Here is a 22,845-nt window from a genome sequence, read left to right as displayed (position 1 = left end):
ACAATGGAACCATTTCCACCGTTTAGAGCATGCAATGACTGAAATTAAAGGGCAAGCGATTAAGGCCATGCAAGAATCTGGACTAAGACCTATGGAATCCTTTAATTACATGTCAAATGAAGCTGGAGGAGAAGATGCTATTGGTCATACAGTGAAAGACCATATGAATTATTGTTATAAACTGAAAATAAAGGCCATTGAAGGAGGAGATTCTCAAGTAACGTAGTTTGTGACAAATTACAGGAAGCTTATTCTGAAGACCCTAACTTCTTTTTCAGAGTAAGGTTGGACGCAGATGGAAGGGTTTGTAACTTGTTTTGGAGGGATTCTATGATGCTTGAAGATTACAAAATATATGGGGATGTCATTGTATTTGACACCACATATAGGACGAATCGTTACAACCTCATTTGCGCACCCTTTGTAGGAATAAACAACCACTAGAAGAACACTATGTTTGCTTGTTCTTTTATTGGTGATGAGACCATAGAGTCATTTGTGTGGCTATTTGAGACATTCAAAAAGGCAATGGGTGGTAAATGTCTTGTCTCACTGTTTACAGACTAAGATGCACCCATGGCAGCAGCAATACCCAAGGTAATTTCTAATTTTGAAGGAACTTTTTGAATACTACTACATCTAAATATGTTTGTACTGAAATTATATTTAGTTACCTTTACTTTAAATGTAGTAACCATTTGTGAAACTATAGTAACTGTATAAAAATGTACAGGTATTTCCAAACGCTAGACATAGACTATGTCTATGGGATTTGATTCAAAATGCTGTAACAAGATTTGGAGTTTTGAAGAGTGATGACACCTTCAAATTTAAGTGGTTTCACGAAATGCTTGAGTGATTGTATTAACGAAGCTCAGTTTGAAGTATGTTGGGATTCAATGACGACAAAGTACAAGCTGAAAAATGACAGTTGGTTCAAGAGGTTATAGTCACTAAAGCATAAGTGCTCAACAACTCTAAGTAAGGGCTTTTTCTCCGCGAGAATCTTGTTGTCACAGGGAAGTGAGAGCACAAATCACGTAGTGGGATTCAAAACAAATAAGAAGACAAGTTTGAAAGAATTCTACAACATATTTCAAAAGCCAGTGAAGACTTGGAGAAGGAATGAGGATTTTATGAGTTCAATAGCACAAAATCAATTCCTACTTCAATTTATCAGCTGTCTGCCTCACTTAATTTAAACATGGTGCTGAGGTTTATACACATAAATTATTCAGGGACTTTGAAGAAGAATTCAACCTAGCCATTGGATCTCAAACTAAACTGCTATTGATTAATGGAGGCAAAATGGTTTACCAAGTGTACCTTGAAGGCAGAGATGGCACAACTCAAGCGGTAACTTACGATACAACAAAGAAAACAATTCAATGTCCATGCAAGAATTTTGAAGAGTCGGGTTGGTTATGCTTCCATAGCCTTAGAATCTTGCACATGCATTCTATTGAAAAAATCCCAGAGCAATACATATCTTTCAGGTGGACTAAAATGGCTAAGGTTGAAGTTTGGAAAAGTAAGGAGGCAGACCAAAAGAAGAAGGGGACGACATTAAACAACTTCACACCCTGGAGGCTACACATGGTGAGGAAGTATTATAGTCTAATCCTTAAGAGCCACAAGTTTGAACAAGCAAGGAAAGTCTTAGAAGAAAGCTTCACAAAAGATTCAAGTGCAATAGATAAGATTATTTCTGCTATGAACTCAACTAACAACCATTCTGAGAACACTACAGGTGTAGAAGAGAATTCAGAAGCAACTTCATCTAGTGTTGTTCTGGACCCAGCTCGTGCAAAAACTAAAGGAAGATAATCAAATAAAAGGATTCCAGGAAGCTATGACTACATGAAAAAGGGGAATAGGAGGAAGCACAGAGAATTTGGTGCCAAAACACCAAATATTAATAATAAGTATATGCTCTGATAGTCTAAAGACATCAAATTTTGTCTTAAGAATACCAAATATTATCATAGTAACCTGTATTGTTACATGCTTACCTTTTATTTGTAATTTCATTTTTGAAAACTTTATATCTTTTAAATACTGATTATTATGATATAGTGTCTTTTATGATTGACATAGTAACCTTTAATTTGATCTTTATTTCTAAGTAATCTTTGATCAGAGCATATTATTCATTATTGTACTTAAGCCTGTTCAAACAAACAAGGAATAGAGCAGATGAGTATTCTAATACCTTATAAACAGAGACCCAAAGCCTCCTTCTCCTCTTGGCAAAACACATTAGAGGAGCACATACTTTTGCTAACGCTAAAACATTGTGCGATCATGGCTTCACTTGTGGGGTTTTCCATAAGATTAAGGACGTGAAGTGTACGATATTGAAAACGTAACAAGGACGGAGACTCGAAAGTACCTGTCACAGGCTTCTGCAACAAATAAATAATTAATGCAACATCAACATACAATACATACAAAAGGGGCTGCCCCAGTTTCACTTCTTGAGAAACAAAATTGTTTCTCAAAGATGGCACAATGGTAAATAATATCAATAATTTTAATATTTTATATTTTTTCTGCTGTACTTTTTTTTCTGTACTTTTATTTCCCTGTTCTTCTCCTTCATCTTCCCTGTTTACCTTCGTCATCGAAATTCACGAATCACCATTGTTACTAGTTTTCTCCTCCATCTAGTCATGCTTTCCTCCTCCATTGGACCTGCGCATAAACCACCATCTCCACCACTAAATTTCCGATGGCTTCGCCGCCAAATTAAACAAAAACCTAAGAAAAAATAGAGAAATTAGGGCATGGTTAACCCCAAACAGAAAAGGTTATCGTCATCCTCCATTGAAACTATTTCCCAAGCTTCGATTGCTCCATTGAATCTAGGTTCTTCCTCCTCCATTGAATTTGTGAATATCTCCATTGAAGTTCTACCACCTTCTTGCATTCTTCTACAAAGTTACTGTTGATGATTAGGTGACTCGTACTAGTGCAGCCTTTCACTGCCCGATCGGGCATGCCTTGCCCGTTCCAACCGGGCGCGCGGTTATAGGCGTGGCAATGTATCTCGCAATCTTGCAAACCTCCACTGCCCGATTGGGCATGCCTTGCCCGATCAGACCGGGCGGTGAGAGGAAAGCAATGCGAGTGTCTCGTCTTGATGTTGCTTCTCGCGCCCGATTGGGCATGCCTTGCCTGGTCTGACCGGGCGTAAGACGAATACGATAGAGACAAGTTTTTTTGCGGTTTATAGAGTTATCTTTTATTATCTTTTGCCCAAGTATCTTTTAATTAGGGATTAATATAAAAACTTCCTGATATTAGTGCTAGGGTTAAGAGAGACAGAGAGAGCCATTCTTGAGAAAGACTTGATTCATCTTTGTAATCTTTGTAGTTTATATTGAAATATTTGATCTCGGTGCCCGTGGACGTAGCTATCACATTGATAGTGAACCACGTTAATTCTTGGTGTGTTGTTCTTATTGTTTACATTGAATTCTTTATTGTTTTCGATCTTTGCTTCCGCTGTCGCACAACAATCAGTATCAAGAGCTTAGGTTTAATCCTTGGAGAGTTCTTTGAGGGAAACAATGGTAAGAGATTCAACAATAGGAATTGAGAAGTTTACCGGGAAAATAAGTTTCGGGCTATGGAAAATTAAGATGAAGGCTCTGTTAAAACAACGCCATATATGGCGTCCATTGGCTACAAAGAGTAATACTTCGGGGTTAGGAGACGGACTGACTGACTCGCAATTAGAAGTTATGGAAGAGAAGGCTCACTCTACCATATTACTTAGCCTTGATGATCACATCATCACGGAGGTTTTTGATCAGGGAACGGTGGCTGAATTGTGGATGAAGCTGGAGTCATTGTACATGACTAAGTCGTTGACCCAACAAATTATTGCTGAAGCAGCGGTTTTTTAGCCTCCGAATGCAGTCAGGTACTCCCTTACAGGAACATCTAGAAAAACTTAACTCTATTTTACTTGATTTGCGTAATTTAGATGTAAAATTGATGATGAGGATGCTGCATTGATTTTACTTGTGTCTCTACCCTCTAGCTTTGACAAATTTGTAGAGTCCTTTGTTGTTGGTAAGGACTCACTGACCTTAGAAGAAGTGAAGGCAGCACTTCATACTAGGGAACTTCGTCAGAAAGCTGTAGGTGATAATGGGGATAATGGCAGTGGGTTTTTTGTTAAGGCCGGGAAGTCTAAAAAGAAAAAAAGGGTTTAACAAGGGGAACAATGCTGGGTCGGGTGATGGTAACGGCATGGATGGATCTGGTAAAACTGCAACTAAGACCTGTTATTACTGTAAAGAACCGGGTCACTATAGGGCTAATTGTCCAGTGAGGAAAAACAAGCCCCAAGCTGGCAAGCTGCTGTAGTCGAAGAAAAACCGAAAGAGAGCTATAATTCAGAGGAAGACTTAGCATTAGTCAGTTCTTCTAGGTCTGGCGATTTATCTGATAACTGGGTTCTAGATTCGGGGTGTTCATTGCATATGAGTCCACGTCAAGATTGGTTTGATACATATGAGCCTCGCAATGGGGGTATGGTTATAGTTGGTAACAATGCTCCTTGTAAGGTCACAGGTATTGGGTCCATGAGTTTGAGGACTGTTGATGGGCGGAGGTTAACTTTGACTAGGGTGCAGCATGTTCCTGCTTTAGGAAATAATCTGATTTCATTGGGTACCCTGGATGATTTTGGGTACAATGGTGTGTTTTCGGATGGGAAGTTGTGCATTTACAGAGGTTCTGAGTTGGTACTTAAGAGTATCAAGAGGAACACCCTCTATGTCTTTGAGGGTGTTACACTGTCTAGTTCTGCGGTTTGTGCATCTATATCTCACCAGGAGATGACTAATATTTGGCACATGAAGCTTGGTCATATGGGGGGAGAAGGGGATGCAACTATTGTCCAAGAGGGGTCTTCTATCCGGAGTCAAGGTTGCCAACCTTGAATTTTGTGAGCATTGTGTGTTTGGTAAGAAACACATGTCAAAGTTCAGCAAGGGTGCTCACATTACTGATGCTATGCTCGATTACATCCATTCAGATTGCTAGGGTCCATCTAGAGTTGAAGGTATGGGAGGTTACCACTATTTTGTGTCATTTCTTGATGACAAGTCCCGATACACATGGCTTAGGTTGCTTAAGTCAAAGGATGAGGCCTTCAAAGCTTTCAAGCAATGGAAAGCTTTGGTGGAAAATCGACAAGGAAAGAAGATAAAGAAGCTACGAACGGACAATGGGCTAGAGTTTTGCAAAGACGAGTTTAATCAGTTCTATGCAGATGAGGGTATAGGTCGGCATCATACCATCAGGAAGACACCACAGCAGAACGGGTTAATCAGACAGTGCTAGAGAGAGTTTGATGCATGCTTTCTAATGCAGGTCTTGGGAGGAGGTACTGGAGTGAAGCTGTATTGACAGCTTGTTAAGTCATTAATAGGGGTCTTCATTCGGGAATTGACTTCAAGATTCCTTTTGAGATCCGGAGTGGTAAGTTGCCTAATTTTTCAAATTTGAAGATTTTTGGTTGTGTTGCTTATTATCATGTTAGTGAGGGTAAGTTGGATCCACGAGCCAAGAGAGGGTGTTTTGTTGGGTACGGGGATGGTGTGAAGGGGCTCTTGACTCATTGTGGATGGAACTCAACTTTAGAGACAGTGTGTGGTGGAGTGCCTATGGTGGCTTGGCCTCTATATGCCGAGCAAAGATTTAATAAGATTTTGCTCGTGGAAGAGATCGGGATTGCTTTACCAATGGATGAGTCGGAGGATCGATTTGTGAGTTCGAGTGAGATTGAGAGGCGAGTGAAGCAAATTATTATTAGCTCGGAAGAAGGGGATGTGGTAAGGGAACGTGTGTTGGATTTGAAAAGCAAGGCTGAGGTTGTATTTAGTGAAGGAGGCTCATCTGAAGAAGCATTGAGTTTGTTAGTTAAATCATGGAAATGATGGACATGGCTTGTAATTTTTTTAATTGATTATATGTCACACTCACATTCCAAAAAAATACTCCGTAGATAATTTGACATATCTTGTGAAGTTGTGACTTGTGAGTTGCCTTATTTCCTTCTAAATATGATGTGACATTGTGACCACAATTTTTAGCAGATATTATCCGGCCGTTTTCCAATTAAATGGAATGAATTTGCATAATTACTTAAATTTATATGGAGTAGAGTATGAACTATGAAGCATGTGATTGCCTCTATATATATTGTTAATAACAACTGCATGATAGAAATATTTAAAAGTTCACTTATCAAACACACTGCAAAAATCCATCATTTTGCATGAGGTTAATTTTTTAATTCTTGTGATTTTTTGGTATAGAGTACGTCATACGGGTATGTTGTATAAGTGTATAAAACATTAACGTATACTGTAATAATAATAGCAAGCAGATTTCAATGCATATAATATCACCAGTGAAACTGAGACTGAGAGACTTTGTTAATCAAGATTTGCTTTCTTAACTAGAAATCTCTTGGATTAACACATTCCTTAAAGCACCAGAAAATGTCATTGTTCTCTCCTCATTATTACCACCAAGATTTTTAGTCAAGTTCTTGAATAACCAAACATCTTTGATGTGTACCATGGAAGATTAAAGAGGTATATGGTTGGCTTTTAAGGGGATCGGTGTCACCTACCTCAGTCATTACTAGCTTACAGTCTATGTCTTCTCCCAACTTAGCTGCAAATAAAGTTTCATGCTGCCTTAATAAGCTCCCTTACCCTCTCTCCCTCTCCCAAAACTCCATACATGAAATGAAACCCGAAAGGTTATTGGAATAAGCCGCAGACTAATGACAGTTTAATGCAAAGAAAAATAACCTCCCTAGCATGGCTTAAGGCTGCATATAGAAAGGACTTACTAGACCTTTGAGTTTGAACTTTAAAGCTTGTAAACCTCACGAGTCACCACCATTCCATAAGCTGAAAATTATCCAGGAGCTTGGCTCTGTAGTGTCTGTATTTTGATCCTTGATATGCAGACCTTCCCAACCCTCATCATTGAAATACCATGTTTTGAGGCTTGGATTACCTCGTTCTATGGATTGTTTCAATGTCATTTGGATAAAAGTTTTTGCATTTGAGCTGATTTTATAGAAAGAAACAGCTTGGCCGACCTGCAACTTCTCTGTATTTATTTCCCACTAAGTTTATTTTTTAACAGGTTTTTCAATAGGAAGAACATATATATACAAATTAAAGAACTCCATACTTTATAGTGGCATTTTAGGGTAAACAGATTTCTAAAAGCAACATTGCTCTCCTCAGTAGCTAGGTATACATACTCAGATACTATGGCACTCTGCACCATTTTTCGCGAGCCATTCTTCAATTGCATTCATCAGGATGAGTCCAATTCCCATATGCCTGTAAGTACCAAATACGAACAGGAGAAAAGGGCTAACACGCCAAAAATTGTAGCAGCCTAATGTAGCATGAGCCAAGAGCAATGCGTCATGTTATGGAAGCATACTATCTGTTTCAAGTCAAATTAAATCAATCACTATGGAAAAGATGATTCAAGAAGCTTATCCCATTACCTAATACAGAATTGTGGTAATTAGTAGTTGATGAGGATTAATAGAAGTATCTAGCTCATCCATAACAATTGTAGTTTTGTACTGTAAAGAGCACTAAAAACTTGTGCAACAGGCATTACAGTGATGGAACAACAATTAGTAATAATTACAAAGAGTGGAATTAAGGAAGCACCAGTGTCTTGGAGAGACTCGAAGGCCTAATATGTATCCCATCTTCAAATTAGATCTCCTGAGACCAAACTCCATTTCTTTTATGCACCCTCGGACTACTCCAACAAGCTCCCCAAGCTTTGCTATCTTGATCTCTGCAACCTGTAGTCGAGTTAGGAAAAGAAAAATGCTCTTTCCCTGGTAGAAATTTAAAATTCCTGTTACGAAGCTAAGGAAGAAGACAAGCTATAAGGCAAGAAGCAAATTAGTAGCATGCAACTAACTTTTTTAGGGCTAATCAATAAACCAAGTGGGATTTGCATCGGGGAGCCTCCTTAATCCAACCTTCTAGAAAGGGTGACATACGGAACCCAACATAAATATTATGCAGCTAAAGTTGTAAACAGAGATAGTATTGAGCTTAACAAGTTAACAAACTTCTTTTAGTCTCACATACCAACATAATGTGAACAGAGTAGAATCTGATCCTACATAAAGGGTCATCCATCATATCACAGAATATGGAAGCATTCTTATTATAACCTACTGCACAATCCTTTTCAAGCTTTTCCATAGTTTCAAAATCATTTTCTGCATTGTATTCCCTGATGATCAGAGCATTGCTCATGGTGCTGAAGAAGCTGATTACAAGAATAATGGAAGACAGATATAAAGCCTATTCCTATTGAAACTTGGATAGACAAGGCACACTGATAAATCAAATGTGCAGATCAATTTATACGGGGAACTTATATTGACATGTTATGTAGACGCATTTTATTTTCTTATGAAATAACACGAGTACATATCCTGCATACACTATCTTTTTTGTACTAGACCAAAGTTGTGACAGTGAATGGCAAATACTTCATTTAGTTCTGAAGTTGAATTGTACCAAACTTATCTCTCTAATATGCCTAGGCAAGTAAGGCAACACAAAAAGATATACATATCCACCATGTTCGACCAACTAAAATCAAATGCAGCATGTATATCAAACCGGAAACGAAAACACTAGCCAACGACAAACATACAGCTAGCAAAATTATCACCGAAAAAAAAGAAGCAACAAACACATAACCCATTTCATTTCATTGTAAAAGGTTTGTGTGTGAACTCACTTGGACATATGTAAAAACATATAAAAACCCTGAAATTCCTAAACAAAATACTTTCCTCAATTGCATTAATATGAACATGCGGTTTTTCACTTGGACGTTTTTACAAACACCTAGCAGGCAAATCTCAAACAAACCATAATATCAAAAACAAGCAGATAATCAGATAAAGAAATCTCACTGATATTGTTCCGCTTGTGGGTCTTAATCTTAGACCTGGGCTTCTTCAAATGAACTGGGTTAAACTCTTTTCTCTTTCTCTTGTACTCAACTATCTCCATATTTCCACCTACATTGTCATCTTCGTTGTCGTCGTCATCGTCGGAATCATGCCATTGGAGGGCATCAAGATCAGCAGTAACTTCATCAATACTAAGACAAACTTCATTGTTGGTAGAAATCTGGGTTTCATTCAAAGTTGAACGATGAGGATTAATGAACTCATCAATTGCATCCAATGCTTCCAAAATCATCTCCTACAAAAATTATACTCAATAATTTCAAACATAATAAATAATCCATTTAAAAAATCAAAAAGTGATTTGAGGGAGATGGGTATAGTATATATATACCCAGTGGCGGACTTGGGCTTAGACCTGGTGGGTCAAATGTTAAGTTATTTTTTGAAAAAAAAAAAAAAAAAAAAACTGACATCAGCTTCCCGAAATCCCGAGTTTTTGTCTTCTTCAAACAATCAAACCCTAGCCTTCTTCTCTTCGCCTCATCTCCATTCTTCAGTTCGCCTCTTCGCTTCGTCCCAGCCAGGCAGCCACCGTTCTCTTCGCCTGGTGGTCGGTGGTCGTGGACTCCGTCCTCTTCGTGGCTTCTCGCATAATCGCATTTCGAAATCGCTACTCGCTAGTAAGTTGATTTCTAATTTTTATTTTTAATTTCTAATCTTCAATTTAATTCTGTCTAATTAGTTAATTTTATTAAACTTTGGTTTAAACTTTGGTTGATTTGTTAATTTGTAGTTGGCTGTGCTGCTGAATTGCTGTCTTGCTGAGTGCCTGAGACTTGAGTGTTGCCGACTGCCGTGCTGCGGTGCTGGCCGACTGGTCGTGGCCTTACTGCAGTGCTGCTCCGCCTGCTCCGCTGCTCGCCTCCGCCTAGCAAGGTAGGTAATCAACTAATCATCAATTGATTCTTTTTTTTTTTGTGAATTTTTGATCAAATTTGCATTACTTGTCTCTTGAACTTATGTGAAATCTGTTTTGTGTAATTGTGTTTTGTGTAATATGTTTATGTGATTATGTCATTATGTGAAATTGCTTGATTTAGTTGAATATTTATTCAAATAATTTTTCTGGGGAATATTGCTTGATTTAGTTCAATATTTATTCAAATTTCAGAATGAAGAGAAAACGTACTCCAAATGAAATGCAAAACATTTTCGAGTTGAAGTTTTTTTTGGTGTCATTGATCTTCAATTGCAAGAACTTGAAAATCGATTTCCCGAAATAACTAAAGAACTACTTGTGTGTATGTCTTGTTTGAGTCCTGTGGATCGTTTTTCTAAGTTTGATAAGGAAAAATTGATTAAGCTTGCAAAATTCTATCCTAATGAATTTCCAAGTTCAGAATTGATAGTCTTTGGTCATACACTTGAGAGTTACATTTGTTCTGTTAGAGGAGATGAAAGGTTTTGGAATTTGAAGGGTCTTAGTGATCTTTCAATCAAATTGGTTGAAACGGGATTGTCTGAAACTCATGATAGGGTCTATTTACTTTTGAAGTTGGTGTTGCTTCTTCCTGTCGCAACGGCAAGTGTGGAAAGGGTATTTTCTGGCATGAAGCAAGTGAAAGACAAACTACGAAATAACATGGGAGATCAAATGTTGAATGATTGTTTAATTACTTATTTGGAGAATGATTTGTTTTTGAATGTTAGCATGGAAGATATCATGAATCGATATCAATACATGAAAACTCGTCGAGAACTATTGTAATAAGTTTGCATTACTATTTAGTTGTCTTTTGTAGTATTATATGAACATTTGGTTGTATTTTGTAATGTTTAAATATTTGGATGTATTTTTTAGTACTATTATTTGGTTGTTCGGTAATTTTTTTTTTTTTTTACATACTTGATTATCGATTGTGACCCACCAGTCGGAAATTCCTGGGTCCGCCACTGTATATACCTTACGGCGATTTCGGCAAGTAAGTCTGTAGAATCCATGAATGTAAAGAATGTGATTGAGTTGGTCGAAGTTGAAAGATGAAGAAATTAAAGGATTGTTGAAGAATAAATGATAATGTTCAAAACTAAGGGTTTTAGCCATTTTTCTCTGTTTTCAGGCACTCTGCTCAATGTTGTTGCGGAGAATGAATGATGGTTGGCGCCAAATAGAATTTATTTCGTTTAAATACGGAGTATTGATTTGCACAAGTATTATATTTTGTGCTCCGTATCCGTATCCGTATACCTATCCCTATCCCAACCCCTATCCGTATCATGGTATGTTATACAACTAGATGGAAGCCCGTGCGACGCATATTTTTTTCATCTAAGATTTTTAATTATTTGATTTATTGTATTTAATAATTCACAAAATTACAAAAGTTTAATATTTTTTTTTACTATAATTTATAATGAATTTATTAAATATAAATAAATTGTAAATATGATATTTTTTCCGTTATATAAAATCTTTAATGTGAAATGATAAATTTTTAATAATTGAAATCCTAAATCATTATTCATTGTTTTACCATATCTTTTATTTCGATAGAATCACCAACTTCGTCCACAACCAACCTACTACATCAATGGATAAATTGAATTGTGAAATGTTAGCCAAACTGAAATTAATATAAATTAAATCTTTACATTTATATAAAATAAATCAATATATTTACCAATAAATGAAAATTTGTTGCGATATAAAAAAAATCTATGCATTTGAATTTTTTCATCATCTCCAAAAATAACCAAAGCCATCCATATATTAAGTATACAACATCTAATCATATGTCATTACATAAACAAATAATCGTTAAGTATCCTAAATAAATACAATGTAACTAATAATTACAAATATAAATTTAAACTTAAGATTTTAAAAATTACTCAGACATTGATGACCTAAAACTAACACAAAATTACTAACAAAAAATTGGCTTGATGGGGTTTTGTATTGATACGAAATTTATTTGTGTCGTATGATGTGTTAGATCTGCATGGAAAAAAAATTTAGTAAATAAAACATAAACATATAATCGTTGAGTATCCATATTAATACAATGTAAGTAATAATTAGAAATACTAATTTAAACATAGGATTTTAAAAATTAAGCTAAAAATTACCTAGCCATTGATGACCAAAAAATTAACAGAAAATTAATAATTAGAGTTTTTTATTGATTCGAAATTTTGTTTGTGTTGTATGATGTGTCAATTTATAATGGTAGGTATTACAAAATTTAATTTAATTATAATTAACGAACAATTTATATTTCTTATCATAAATACTATCAAAATTTATCTTATAATGATAGGTATCAAACTTTATTATAAGCGTTTATCATTTAAATATTTTTTTAGTATATTTTTTTTGGATTTCTTATACTCGTAGTACTAATTAATAAATTTATCACAGTTTTTTTTATCTAAGGTTTTTAATTATTTGATTTATTGTATTTAATAATTTCAAACAAAATTACAAAAGTTAAATTTTAATTTTTAATTTTTTTTTTACTGTAATTTCTTCAGTGAGCAAACGATTTGATGCTCTTCTAGTTAGGGAAATACTCAGACCTACCGGTAATAATACAACTTTATTCATTACAATTGAATTTATTAAATATAAATAAATTGTAAGTATGATATTTCATCCGTTACCTAAATCTTTAATGTGAAAAGATAAATTTTTAATTTTTTAAATAATTTAAATCCTAAATTATTATTCATTGTTTATGTTAGCAAAAATAAAATTGATATAAATTAAATCTTTACATTTATATAAAGTAAATCAATATATTTACTAATAAATAAAAAATTGTTGCGAAATTGATCAAAAAATTGTAATTATAAAAATCATATCTATGCATTGGAATTTTTTCATCATCTCCAATAATAACGAAAGTCATCCATATAATAAGTATACAACATCAAATCGTATGCCATTTGCCTTAACTTCTTCTTACAATTTTTAAAATTAATTTGAAATAGTTGCATTAAATATATGTATAAAAGCCAAAAAATTAACTTGAATAGTTGCATCAAATCAAGTACTTTACAAATTAATTTCAACCACATATGCTTGACAATGCTCAATATAAAATTTCGTAGTAACTAAACTAAGCTAGTCAACAATTAGCTAGCTTCCGCATTGTTATATTTTGTCTACAATGTCGTGGAGAATATACATCCGTTACATCTTTAATCAAAAGTAGTATGATATGAATTGCATCAATGAGATCAAGACCACTAATTGCAATGAAAATGCGGTTCATCCCTATGTTTATTCATGCATGAAACTTTTATTAAATCAATATAATGACAAAAATCAAGGCATTGGATTGGAACAATTGAAAAGTACTAAAGAAGTAAACTTTTTCTTCAATCAATTTTGGATGAAAGTGTTGAACAAAGCTGGTGTTAATTTAGGCATGAACGTAATCACCCTATAATTAAAAATAAGAAATTAAGTTATTTTAATAACTTGATTAAGCCACTTAAATTACAAATTTAGTACCATATCCAAACTTTTAAGCTATGTTGTTTACAGAAATTTAGTATGTCAAATAGGCGAGAAACTTGTACTTTGATTTTTCAACCATTTTTGCTCGAATTTAATTCTATAATTAAATTAGATCTCCATGTAAAAACAAAATTCAGTAAACAAAACATAAACTAATAATCTTTAAGTATCCCAAATAAATACAATGTAAGTACTAATTACAAATATAAATTTAGACATAGGATTTTAAAAATTACTCGGACATTAATGACCTAAAACTAACACAAAATTACTACCACAAAATTCGCTTGATGGGGTTTTTTATTGATACAAATTTTGTTGGTGTCATATGATGCGTAAGATGTGCATGTAAAACAAAATTTAGTAAATAAAACATAAACATATAATCGTTAAGTATCCCAAATTAACACAGTGTAAGTAATAATTACAAATACAAATTAAACAAAGGATTTTAGAAATTAAGCTAAAAATTACCCGACCATTGATGACCAAAAACTGACACAAAATTACTAACACAAAATTCACTTGATGGGGTTTTGTATTGATACGAAATTTTATTTGTGTCGTATAATGTGTCAATTTATAATGGTAGGTATCACAAATTTTTATTTAATTATAATTAATGAACAATTTTATTTCTTATCATAAATACTATTAAAATTTATCTTATAATGGTAGGTATCAAACTTTATTATAATCGTTTGTCATTTGAATATTTTTTATTTATTTTATTGGGTTATCATGAAGTCATATTCTCATTCCATGTATATCTACATGTACTCATTAATTATCATATTATAGCTATGTATTTTTCTATTTGAATCTACTATATTTCTCCACCATATCATAAATTAAAAAAATTAATATATGAACCCATCATATTTCTCTACCAAGTTTAGTTACATGGAGATAATTTTCACAACCCACCATATTTCTCCACCAAGTATAGTTAGTGAAGATAATTTTTGAATAGTAGGATATTTTCATAATTTGAACCCAATTAAATATCTTTTTGGAGATTTATCTTTTCCTATATTTTTTTGGATTTCTTATACTCGTAGTATTGATTTAATGAATTTATCTTTTTCTATTATTTTACTTTATTTTTTTCCATTAAAATAATTTAATTCGTGGATTATAATCTACGTGGCATTAAAATTTTAGATATATTAAATCTATTTCGTTACCTTTACCTAGGTGGCGATATAATTTTTTAATTCAAAAATATAATATAAATCTCTGTTATCATTTGTCGAAATAAGTATATTTCTTACGTGGCGCTCCGAATGTTCTCCAAAAATGCCTACTTTATTTATATATATTAGATTATACTCCATATGACATACAGCCGATATAGGGCTTTTATTCAAGTGACTTTATTAAGACACATTTTTTTTTTATTAATTTTATTAGAGTAGTTCATTTTAGCTGAGGAACTAAATATATATTCATGATACATTTTGAACTAACCATTAGATATCCGAATACTCAAATATCAAAAACCGATATCCAAATTCGATCTGAAAATTTCGAATATCCATTATCCGATATTAATTAAAATTGATTATGATTATTTTCTAAATTTCACTAACTTTATTTTTTCATTGCTAAGTTGTACACCATATGTTAACAAAATTGTAGTCTTTTTGCAATTAAAATTATCATCAATATATTGATGAGAATGTTATTATAAACTAAAACATGATCGGTTTTATATGAACAATTTAAAATAAATTATATCTATTTCACTATTTCAGCCTTTATATTTCGCATATCAAATATTCAAAATTTGAAAATTTAATATCCAAATCCCCATCTGATATTCAAAATTTTGGATCAGTTGTGCGTGGATCGGATTCTTGGATTTCTGCATATTTAATTTGAATAAGCTAAGCCTATCGTAAGTTCCATACTAGTATTAGATAGAATTTGTACAAAATTCAACTAGTAATAGATACTTCCTTTGTTCCTTTTTACTTGACCTGTTTCTTTTATCACGCTTGCTAATGCAAAACTTTAACAATCAATAATTTTAATTCTCCACAAGTAAAAATTATAAAAGCTATATATTATAATAGTACTTATTGAGACGAATTAAAAAAGATCTCACATGAATATGTTTTTACTTATATATTACTCACAAAAAAGGGTCAAAGGAGGGGTAGTGAATAGTGTAAAAGTAAAAGCGGGTCAAATAAAAAAGAACGGAGGAAGTATTATACTCGGTTAGTTGGTTAGTTAATGATATTTAACTATATCTTATCCTATTATCTATAGAATTATATCTGTATCAAATTTCAGGGCGATAGCAAGGCCAGGGCAGGTGGGGCGACCGCCCTGGGCCCCCAAACCAAAAGCCCATCTTCAAATCTATTAAAGGCCCCAAAATTATCTTTTTAAAAAAACAAAAATTAAAAGAAAAAAAAACGTGAGTTTCATAGTTCAGACTTTCAGAACATTAGAAGAATTCCAAAAGCCTTCGTTGTTCATCCTCCTTCTTCCCTTATTTTTCTCCCAAAATATTCACTTTCCTAAGTGAATTTTGATTAATCCAAAAAAAATGTCATTAATTCAATTTCATCCCTTTTTGTCGGCGATTTTGTTCTTCAAAACGTATCTCAAATTAATTTCCTTCTCCTTCGTGATTATGCTAAACGGTAATTTTATCCTTCAATTTATCAATTATCAACGGAAACTTATCTAATTATATATAATTCTCTTTGTATTATTGTATATTCTACTTTATTTATCATTTCTATTAACTTTTCATAATCTTTACAATTTCTTTCAATTATAAAATTGGGGGAAAAAACTATCTAATTCTTTAATTGGTTGAAAGTAGAATTGGTTCGTTTGATAAAATTTTGGCTGTTCTAATTGATAAATTTCGGTTGAATTGGTTCGTTTGATAATATTTCGGTTGTTCGTTTGATAAAATTTTGATTAACTCTGATTGTTCTAATTGGAGTAATTGTTTATTTGCTTGATTTGCTAGTTTTCTACGTCCCTGAGTGCTTGATTTGCTTGGAGTCTTTCGACCGTCGACGAGAGCTATAGCATACGGGATCATCATTTCATCAAAATGCTAGATTGCTAAGGTTAATTCTTAATTTCTTATTTAACTTTTTAATTTTATACTTTTTCATTCTTAAATAATCATAAATTTATAATTAATTTTTTTTTAATCTAGAGTGTTAAAATGTTAAATGATGAGGATGTTGTTTTTGAGGTGATGAATACAAAGTACTTGAATGGTCTTGATTGTGGATACGAGTCGTAATATTCTTTGAGGACATTTTCGTTTTTAGTAGTATATGAGTTTGTTTATAGGATAGTGTCATATATATTATTAATATTAATTGTTTTAGTCCTTTGACCGTCGACGAGAGCTAAATATTTTTGTTTCAATTGTTTTCTATTTTTTAGATTTGATTACTTGAGATGACATTGGTTTGGAGTGCAAATTGAGCGTACTAAGTCAAATAATCAGGTGTTTTTGTTCTTTTCTATACTTATTAATTTATTATTGGCTTTGTTTGATAGAATGTTGCCTAGAAAATATTTATCCGGTAATGATAAGAGGATAAAAAGAAAACGGGCAGAAGAGTTAATAGAGTCTCAAAAGGGTGCCATTGACAATTTTTTTACTAAAGTAGTACAAGTAGTAGAGTCTTCTAATGAATTGGGTGAAAATGAAAATCATGAACAATTTAATGAGAATATAAATAATGAAAATTGTGATAATGAGGCAAATGAGCCTAATGAGGATGCGACTAATATGAATGAACCAACGAATGTACCAAATACATCCGATGTTAATGATATTGGCATTGATCAAGTAGTCCCTCCTTTAGATATTTATGATCCTAAAAATTGGGGTAATCTTGACATTAAAGGAAGGGATATTTTGATACAAAAAGAGCCTTTTAGAGATTTGAACCTTGTGTTTCCAATTGATAACAAATTAAGACATTTTTCATATGCCTATTACACTAAGAAGTTGAGTAATGGTAAGACTTTTGATAGAAAATGGTTGGTTTACTCAAAATTAGCTAATAAAGTATATTGTTTTTGCTGTAAATTGTTCACAACTCAAAATAACAAAACTTTTTTAACAAGTGATGGTGTGAATGATTGGAAACATCTTGGTGAGAAACTCAAATTACATGATAATAGTGTTGAGCATATGACTAATATGAATACTTGGTATGAAACAAGAGTGAGACTAGAATTGAATAAAGGCATTGATAAAGACTTGCAAGAGTCAATTTCAAAGGAAAAAGAGCGTAGGAGGCAAGTCTTAATTCGAATTGTTTCTGTTGTGAAATGTCTAGCTAAAAATAATTTAGCTTTTCGTGGATCTAGTGGAAAACTTTATGATGATTGTAATGGTAATTTTTTGGGCTTAATTGAAATGATAGCTGAATTTGATTTGGTAATGCAAGATCATGTTAGACGTATTCAAAGCCAAGAAATTCACAAACATTACCTTGGTCCTCAAATTCAAAATGAGCTTATTTATATTTTATCTCATGGTGCTCGGACTTCAATGATAAAAATAATAAAAGAGTAAAAATATTTTTCTGTAATCCTTGATTGTACCCCTGATGTGAGTCATCAAGAACAAATGACTTTGATAGTAAGATGTGTGAATGTATCAAGTGATAAAATCAAGATAGAAGAGTTTTTTTTAGAATTCTTAAAAGTAGATGATACTTCTGGTTTGGGAATTTTTAATGTATTGTTAGATGTATGTAAGTCCCTTGATTTGGATATTGATGATGTAAGGGGGCAAGGTTATGACAATGGCTCTAATATGAAAGGGAAACATCAAGGGGTTCAAAAGAGATTGCTTGAAATTAATCCAAGGGCTTTATATATGCCATGTGCTTAATCTCGCTCTTTCTGATATGACACATTCTTGTGTTAAAGCTATTTCAATTTTTGGAATTGTACAACGTATATACACATTATTTGCACATTCCACTAAAAGGTGGAAGATTTTAGTTGACAATGTCCCAAGTTTAACTATTAAATCTTTGTGCAATACTAGATGGGAGAGTCGAATTAAGAGTGTTAAAGCTATAAGGTTTCAATCTCCTCAAATTAGATTAGCTTTGTTGGAATTGTATAATTCTAGTGGTGATGACGCTAATATTGCTAAAACAAAAAGTGAAGCTGAAAGTTTGGCTAATTCTCTTGCAAGTTTTGAATTTTTACTTGGCATGGTAATTTGGTATGACATTTTATTTGCTATTAACATTGTGAGTAAAAAGTTGCAATCTAAATCCATGAGTATTGGACTTGTCATGAACGAAGTGCAAGGTATGATCACATATTTTGAGAAATATAGAATAGAAGGGTTTGAATCTAGTTTAAATACTGCCAAAATCCTTACACTTGATATAGATATAGAGCCAACATTTCCATTAAAGCGTCGCATCACTAGAAAAAGACAATTTGATGAGAATGAGAATGACGATAATGATGAGGAAATACAATCACCCGAGGAATATTTTAGAGTCAATTATTTTTCGGTGGTTGTTGATATTGCAATAGCTTCTTTGAAAGATAGATTTGAGAAATTGGAGGTATTTGATAACATTTTTGGTTTTTTATTCGATGCAAAAAGGTTGAAATCATTGGATAATGACGATTTATGAAAATCTTGCACAAGTTTTATGACTACCTTTACTCATAATAATTTTTCGGATGTTGATGCAGATGATCTTTTTTCTGAATTGAAAGTGTTACAAATGACTTTGCCAAATGATTTGATGTCAGCATTTAAAATCCTTAAGTTTGTCAAAGCTGCGGATTGTTATCCAAATGTTTCTATTGTCTATCGAATCCTATTAACTATGCCGGTGACAGTTGCATATGCTGAAAGAAGTTTTTCAAAGTTAAAATTACTAAAGACCTACTTGAGATCTTCAATGTCACAAGAAAGGTTGAATGGTCTAGCTACTTTATGTATTGAGAAAAATATGTTAGAACATATTAATTTAGAAACTATTATTAGTGACTTTGCATCTAGAAAGGCTCGTAGAAATATTTTCATATGAACACTTAGGCTTTGATTTCAATGTTTTATCTATATGAAATTTGATGTTTTTAAAGATTATTATGCGTAATAAAATATGTAGTTTTTTGCCTACTCAATTTCTATTTTATTTCAAAATATTTATGTGAAAATTAGGGCCCCAATTTATGTCTTCGCCCCAAGCCACCGAAATTTCTGAAACGGCCTTGTCAAATTTCATCAAAATTCTATCTTCACGTTGCATGCTTGGCCAAAGGTCAACCTCCTACTATAAAAGTGAATTGAAAACACATTATAATGGTAATCTTGATTATCGCAGTTATTAGTTAATCAACAACGTAACTTTCTTTCTCTAAACCTCTAATACTACGCTATGGAAGAAAAACCTGGAGAATCGTTCGATAACCTTCCACCCGGCTACAAATTTGAACCCTATACAAAAGAACTAATTAATCATTATCTCAAACCCAAGATCAATGGCTTTGATTTGCCTATGAATCCCATACATGAAGTTGGCAATATCAATGTCTACGGTCCTGAAGATCTCACTGGTACGTACAATTGCACTACTAATATTATTTTTTTCTTCTTCTTGTATGCAAGCCGAAAATAACTAAAGTCACAAAAGCATGTAGTTTATTTACTCTATTCTTTGTTGTTTGTGCGTAATTATTAATTTTCCAAATTAATTCTTACTTTTTAGACCTTCACAAATTAAAATTACATATTCAACGCGTTTTCTGTGTATACGTAACTGAATAACCCTTGACCTAAGTATGTCTTGACCAAGTAACCCTAGCCACACGGAGTAGACAACCACATATGAAATTTTGTGCTACATATTAGTAAATAAAATCAGGCCAGGGTTTATTTTATTTGTCTCAACTTCTTAATTTATTAAGAAATAAAACGTACATAATTTAGCAAATTTTGAATTTAAATTTAAACGGAGTATGATCTAGTTTGTTCGCTGATAATTTTTAAATTTAAGTAATTTGTTCGAATTAGGGTTATAAAAAAATAAATAAAAAACGTACTTGCCATAGGCATATATCTTTCTTTTTAGGATATGATATTATTTTTAAGTTTAATTATTAATTTGTTTTTGTAATATTAATCTTGCAGCCAGATTCATACCACAAGGAAAAGGAAAAAGTAAAAGTTGGTATTTTTTTCACATCACAGAATAGAAAATACCAGAACGGCAGTCGTCCTGACAGAAAAGCCGGTGATGGATTTTGGAAGGCTACCGGAAAAGACCACCCAATCATAGATGATGATGGTACGTTGATCGGACACCAAAAGTCTTTAGTGTATTTCAAAGGAAAACCTAACAATAATAAAAAGGATAAGAAAGAGAATAATAATGAGAAGACGCAATGGCATATGCTGGAGTTATGAGTCGCTGATCAACCCAAATTAATACCTAAGAGGAAACGAGATCATCCACAAGAAACCAATACTAGTATGAGGGTATGTACGCTTATAATTCTCCCATCCTTATTATTATTATTATCATTAATTTTTAGTATAACAATAATACCCCTTTGCTGCAACTAAAATTAACGGAAATAATTAATTTATTTTTGTTGTGGATGAGATACAGTTGGATTATGTGCTATGTAGAATCTACTACCATGAAGGAGCCAAGAAAGAAATACAAGATGCACAAGTTGCAGAAGAAAATAAAGAAGTGGTAGAATCTAATGTGGAGGAAAACATCAATAGCCACGAGCAAGAAATTAACAATGAACAACTCTCCAACAGTAGCTCGAACACCTTCTCTGTCACCAACAACAGTTACCATTCTGTACGTTATGATTACGAGTTGGTTAACCGCAACAGCCTCATCTGCTACGATAATATTGATGGCTTGGTTAACAACAACAACCTCATCAGCTACGACAATGATGATGGCTTGGTTAACCGCAACAACCTCATCAGCTACGACAATAATATTGATGGCTTGGTTAACAGCACCAACCTCATCAGCTACGAGAATAATATTGATGGCTTGGTTAACAACAACAACCTCATCTGCTACGACAATAATATTGATGGCTTGGTTAACAGCAGCAACCTCATCAGCTACGACAATAATAATGATGGCCTGGTTAACAGCAGCAACCTTATCTGCTAAGACAATGATAATGATGGCTTGGTTAACAGCAGCAACCTCATCTGCTAAGAAAATGATATTGATGGCTTGGTTAACAACAGCAACCTCATCGCTACGACAATAATATTGATGGCTTGGTTAACAACAACAACCTCATCTGCTACGACAATGATAATGATGGCTTGGTTAACAGCAGCAAATTCATCAGCTACAACAATAATGATGGCTTGGTTAACAGCAACAACCTCATCAGTGTTATGGGTCCAACCTAATTTAAGTAAAATGTATCTTGTTTTGGTCCATTTACTTGGTCCATTTTTATTACATTTTACTAGCTTGAATTAAGTCCAATTTAGGGACTTAAGTTGTGGCTTCTCTTGGAAGATTTAGAGGGGAAATCTTGTGGTAAACAAGTGACCAAGTGTGAGTGCAGATTTTCAGAACACACACACACAAAAATAGAGAGAGAAGTCAGGTTTTCCAACTTCGGAGTTTTTCTGGGAAGCCTTACAAAATGGCTGTTGCCAGAGTTTTTACCGTTGGATCGTGCTCAAAATTTGGCAGCTTGTTCCTGACATCAAGGGCTTCATTTTGGACGGTTGGATTTTTGTTTTGAGCTCTAGTTTGGTCACAGTCGTCTCTGGACAGAACTGCTGTCTTTTGGGTGAATTCTACATTTTTTGGTCTCTAATTTTCAACTCTTATTGTTTATTGTTGTTGGTGGGCTGTGAATTGTTTTGAACTACATTGGGTTCATTTTACCCTCAATTTTATCATCAATAAGAGAATATTAAGGGTGGACTCCTCAAGAGGTCCCGTGGTTTTTATCCTTCACATCGAAGGGGTTTTCCACGTATAATCCGTGTGTGTTGCTTGCATCTTATTCCGCTTATTATTGATGCTTTGTGACTGAAATATTGATGTCCATATTTAATATTCTTGTTGTGTGATATTTTGGGTTGATTGGTTTGGATATTTGGTTTATTGTCTTGAGTTGGTAATTTAGTGAGTGTCGTAGTGACCTCTTCCGATCCTTACAACTTGGTATCAGAGTCGTGGTTATTTTAATCACATTATGGAGTCGAGTAGTAGTAGCTCGATGGTTAAATTGACATCAACTAATTATTCAATTTGGAGACCTATGATGGAAG

At 33.4% G+C, this 22,845-nt stretch overlaps 1 protein-coding gene and 1 pseudogene across 1 annotated transcript; one reads left to right on the top strand and one right to left on the bottom strand.

Moving 5' to 3' along the window:
• Positions 1-6,474: 6,474 nt before the first annotated feature.
• Positions 6,475-11,111, bottom strand: LOC110738315 (annotated as a pseudogene).
• Positions 11,112-16,688: 5,577 nt separating this feature from the next.
• On the top strand, positions 16,689-18,105 carry LOC110738314 (zinc finger MYM-type protein 5-like). Its single transcript, XM_021918678.1, has one exon. It carries the CDS (start codon positions 17,077-17,079, stop codon positions 18,103-18,105), a length of 1,029 nt encoding a protein of 342 aa, XP_021774370.1. The 5' UTR covers positions 16,689-17,076.
• The last annotated feature ends 4,740 nt before the right edge of the window (positions 18,106-22,845 follow it).

This window comes from Chenopodium quinoa, unplaced genomic scaffold, assembly GCF_001683475.1.
Source record: "Chenopodium quinoa cultivar QQ74 unplaced genomic scaffold, ASM168347v1, whole genome shotgun sequence".
Lineage (NCBI taxonomy): Eukaryota > Viridiplantae > Streptophyta > Magnoliopsida > Caryophyllales > Amaranthaceae > Chenopodium > Chenopodium quinoa.
Note: the sequence above shows the minus strand (reverse complement) of the source record. Positions and strands in the feature narration are given on the sequence as shown.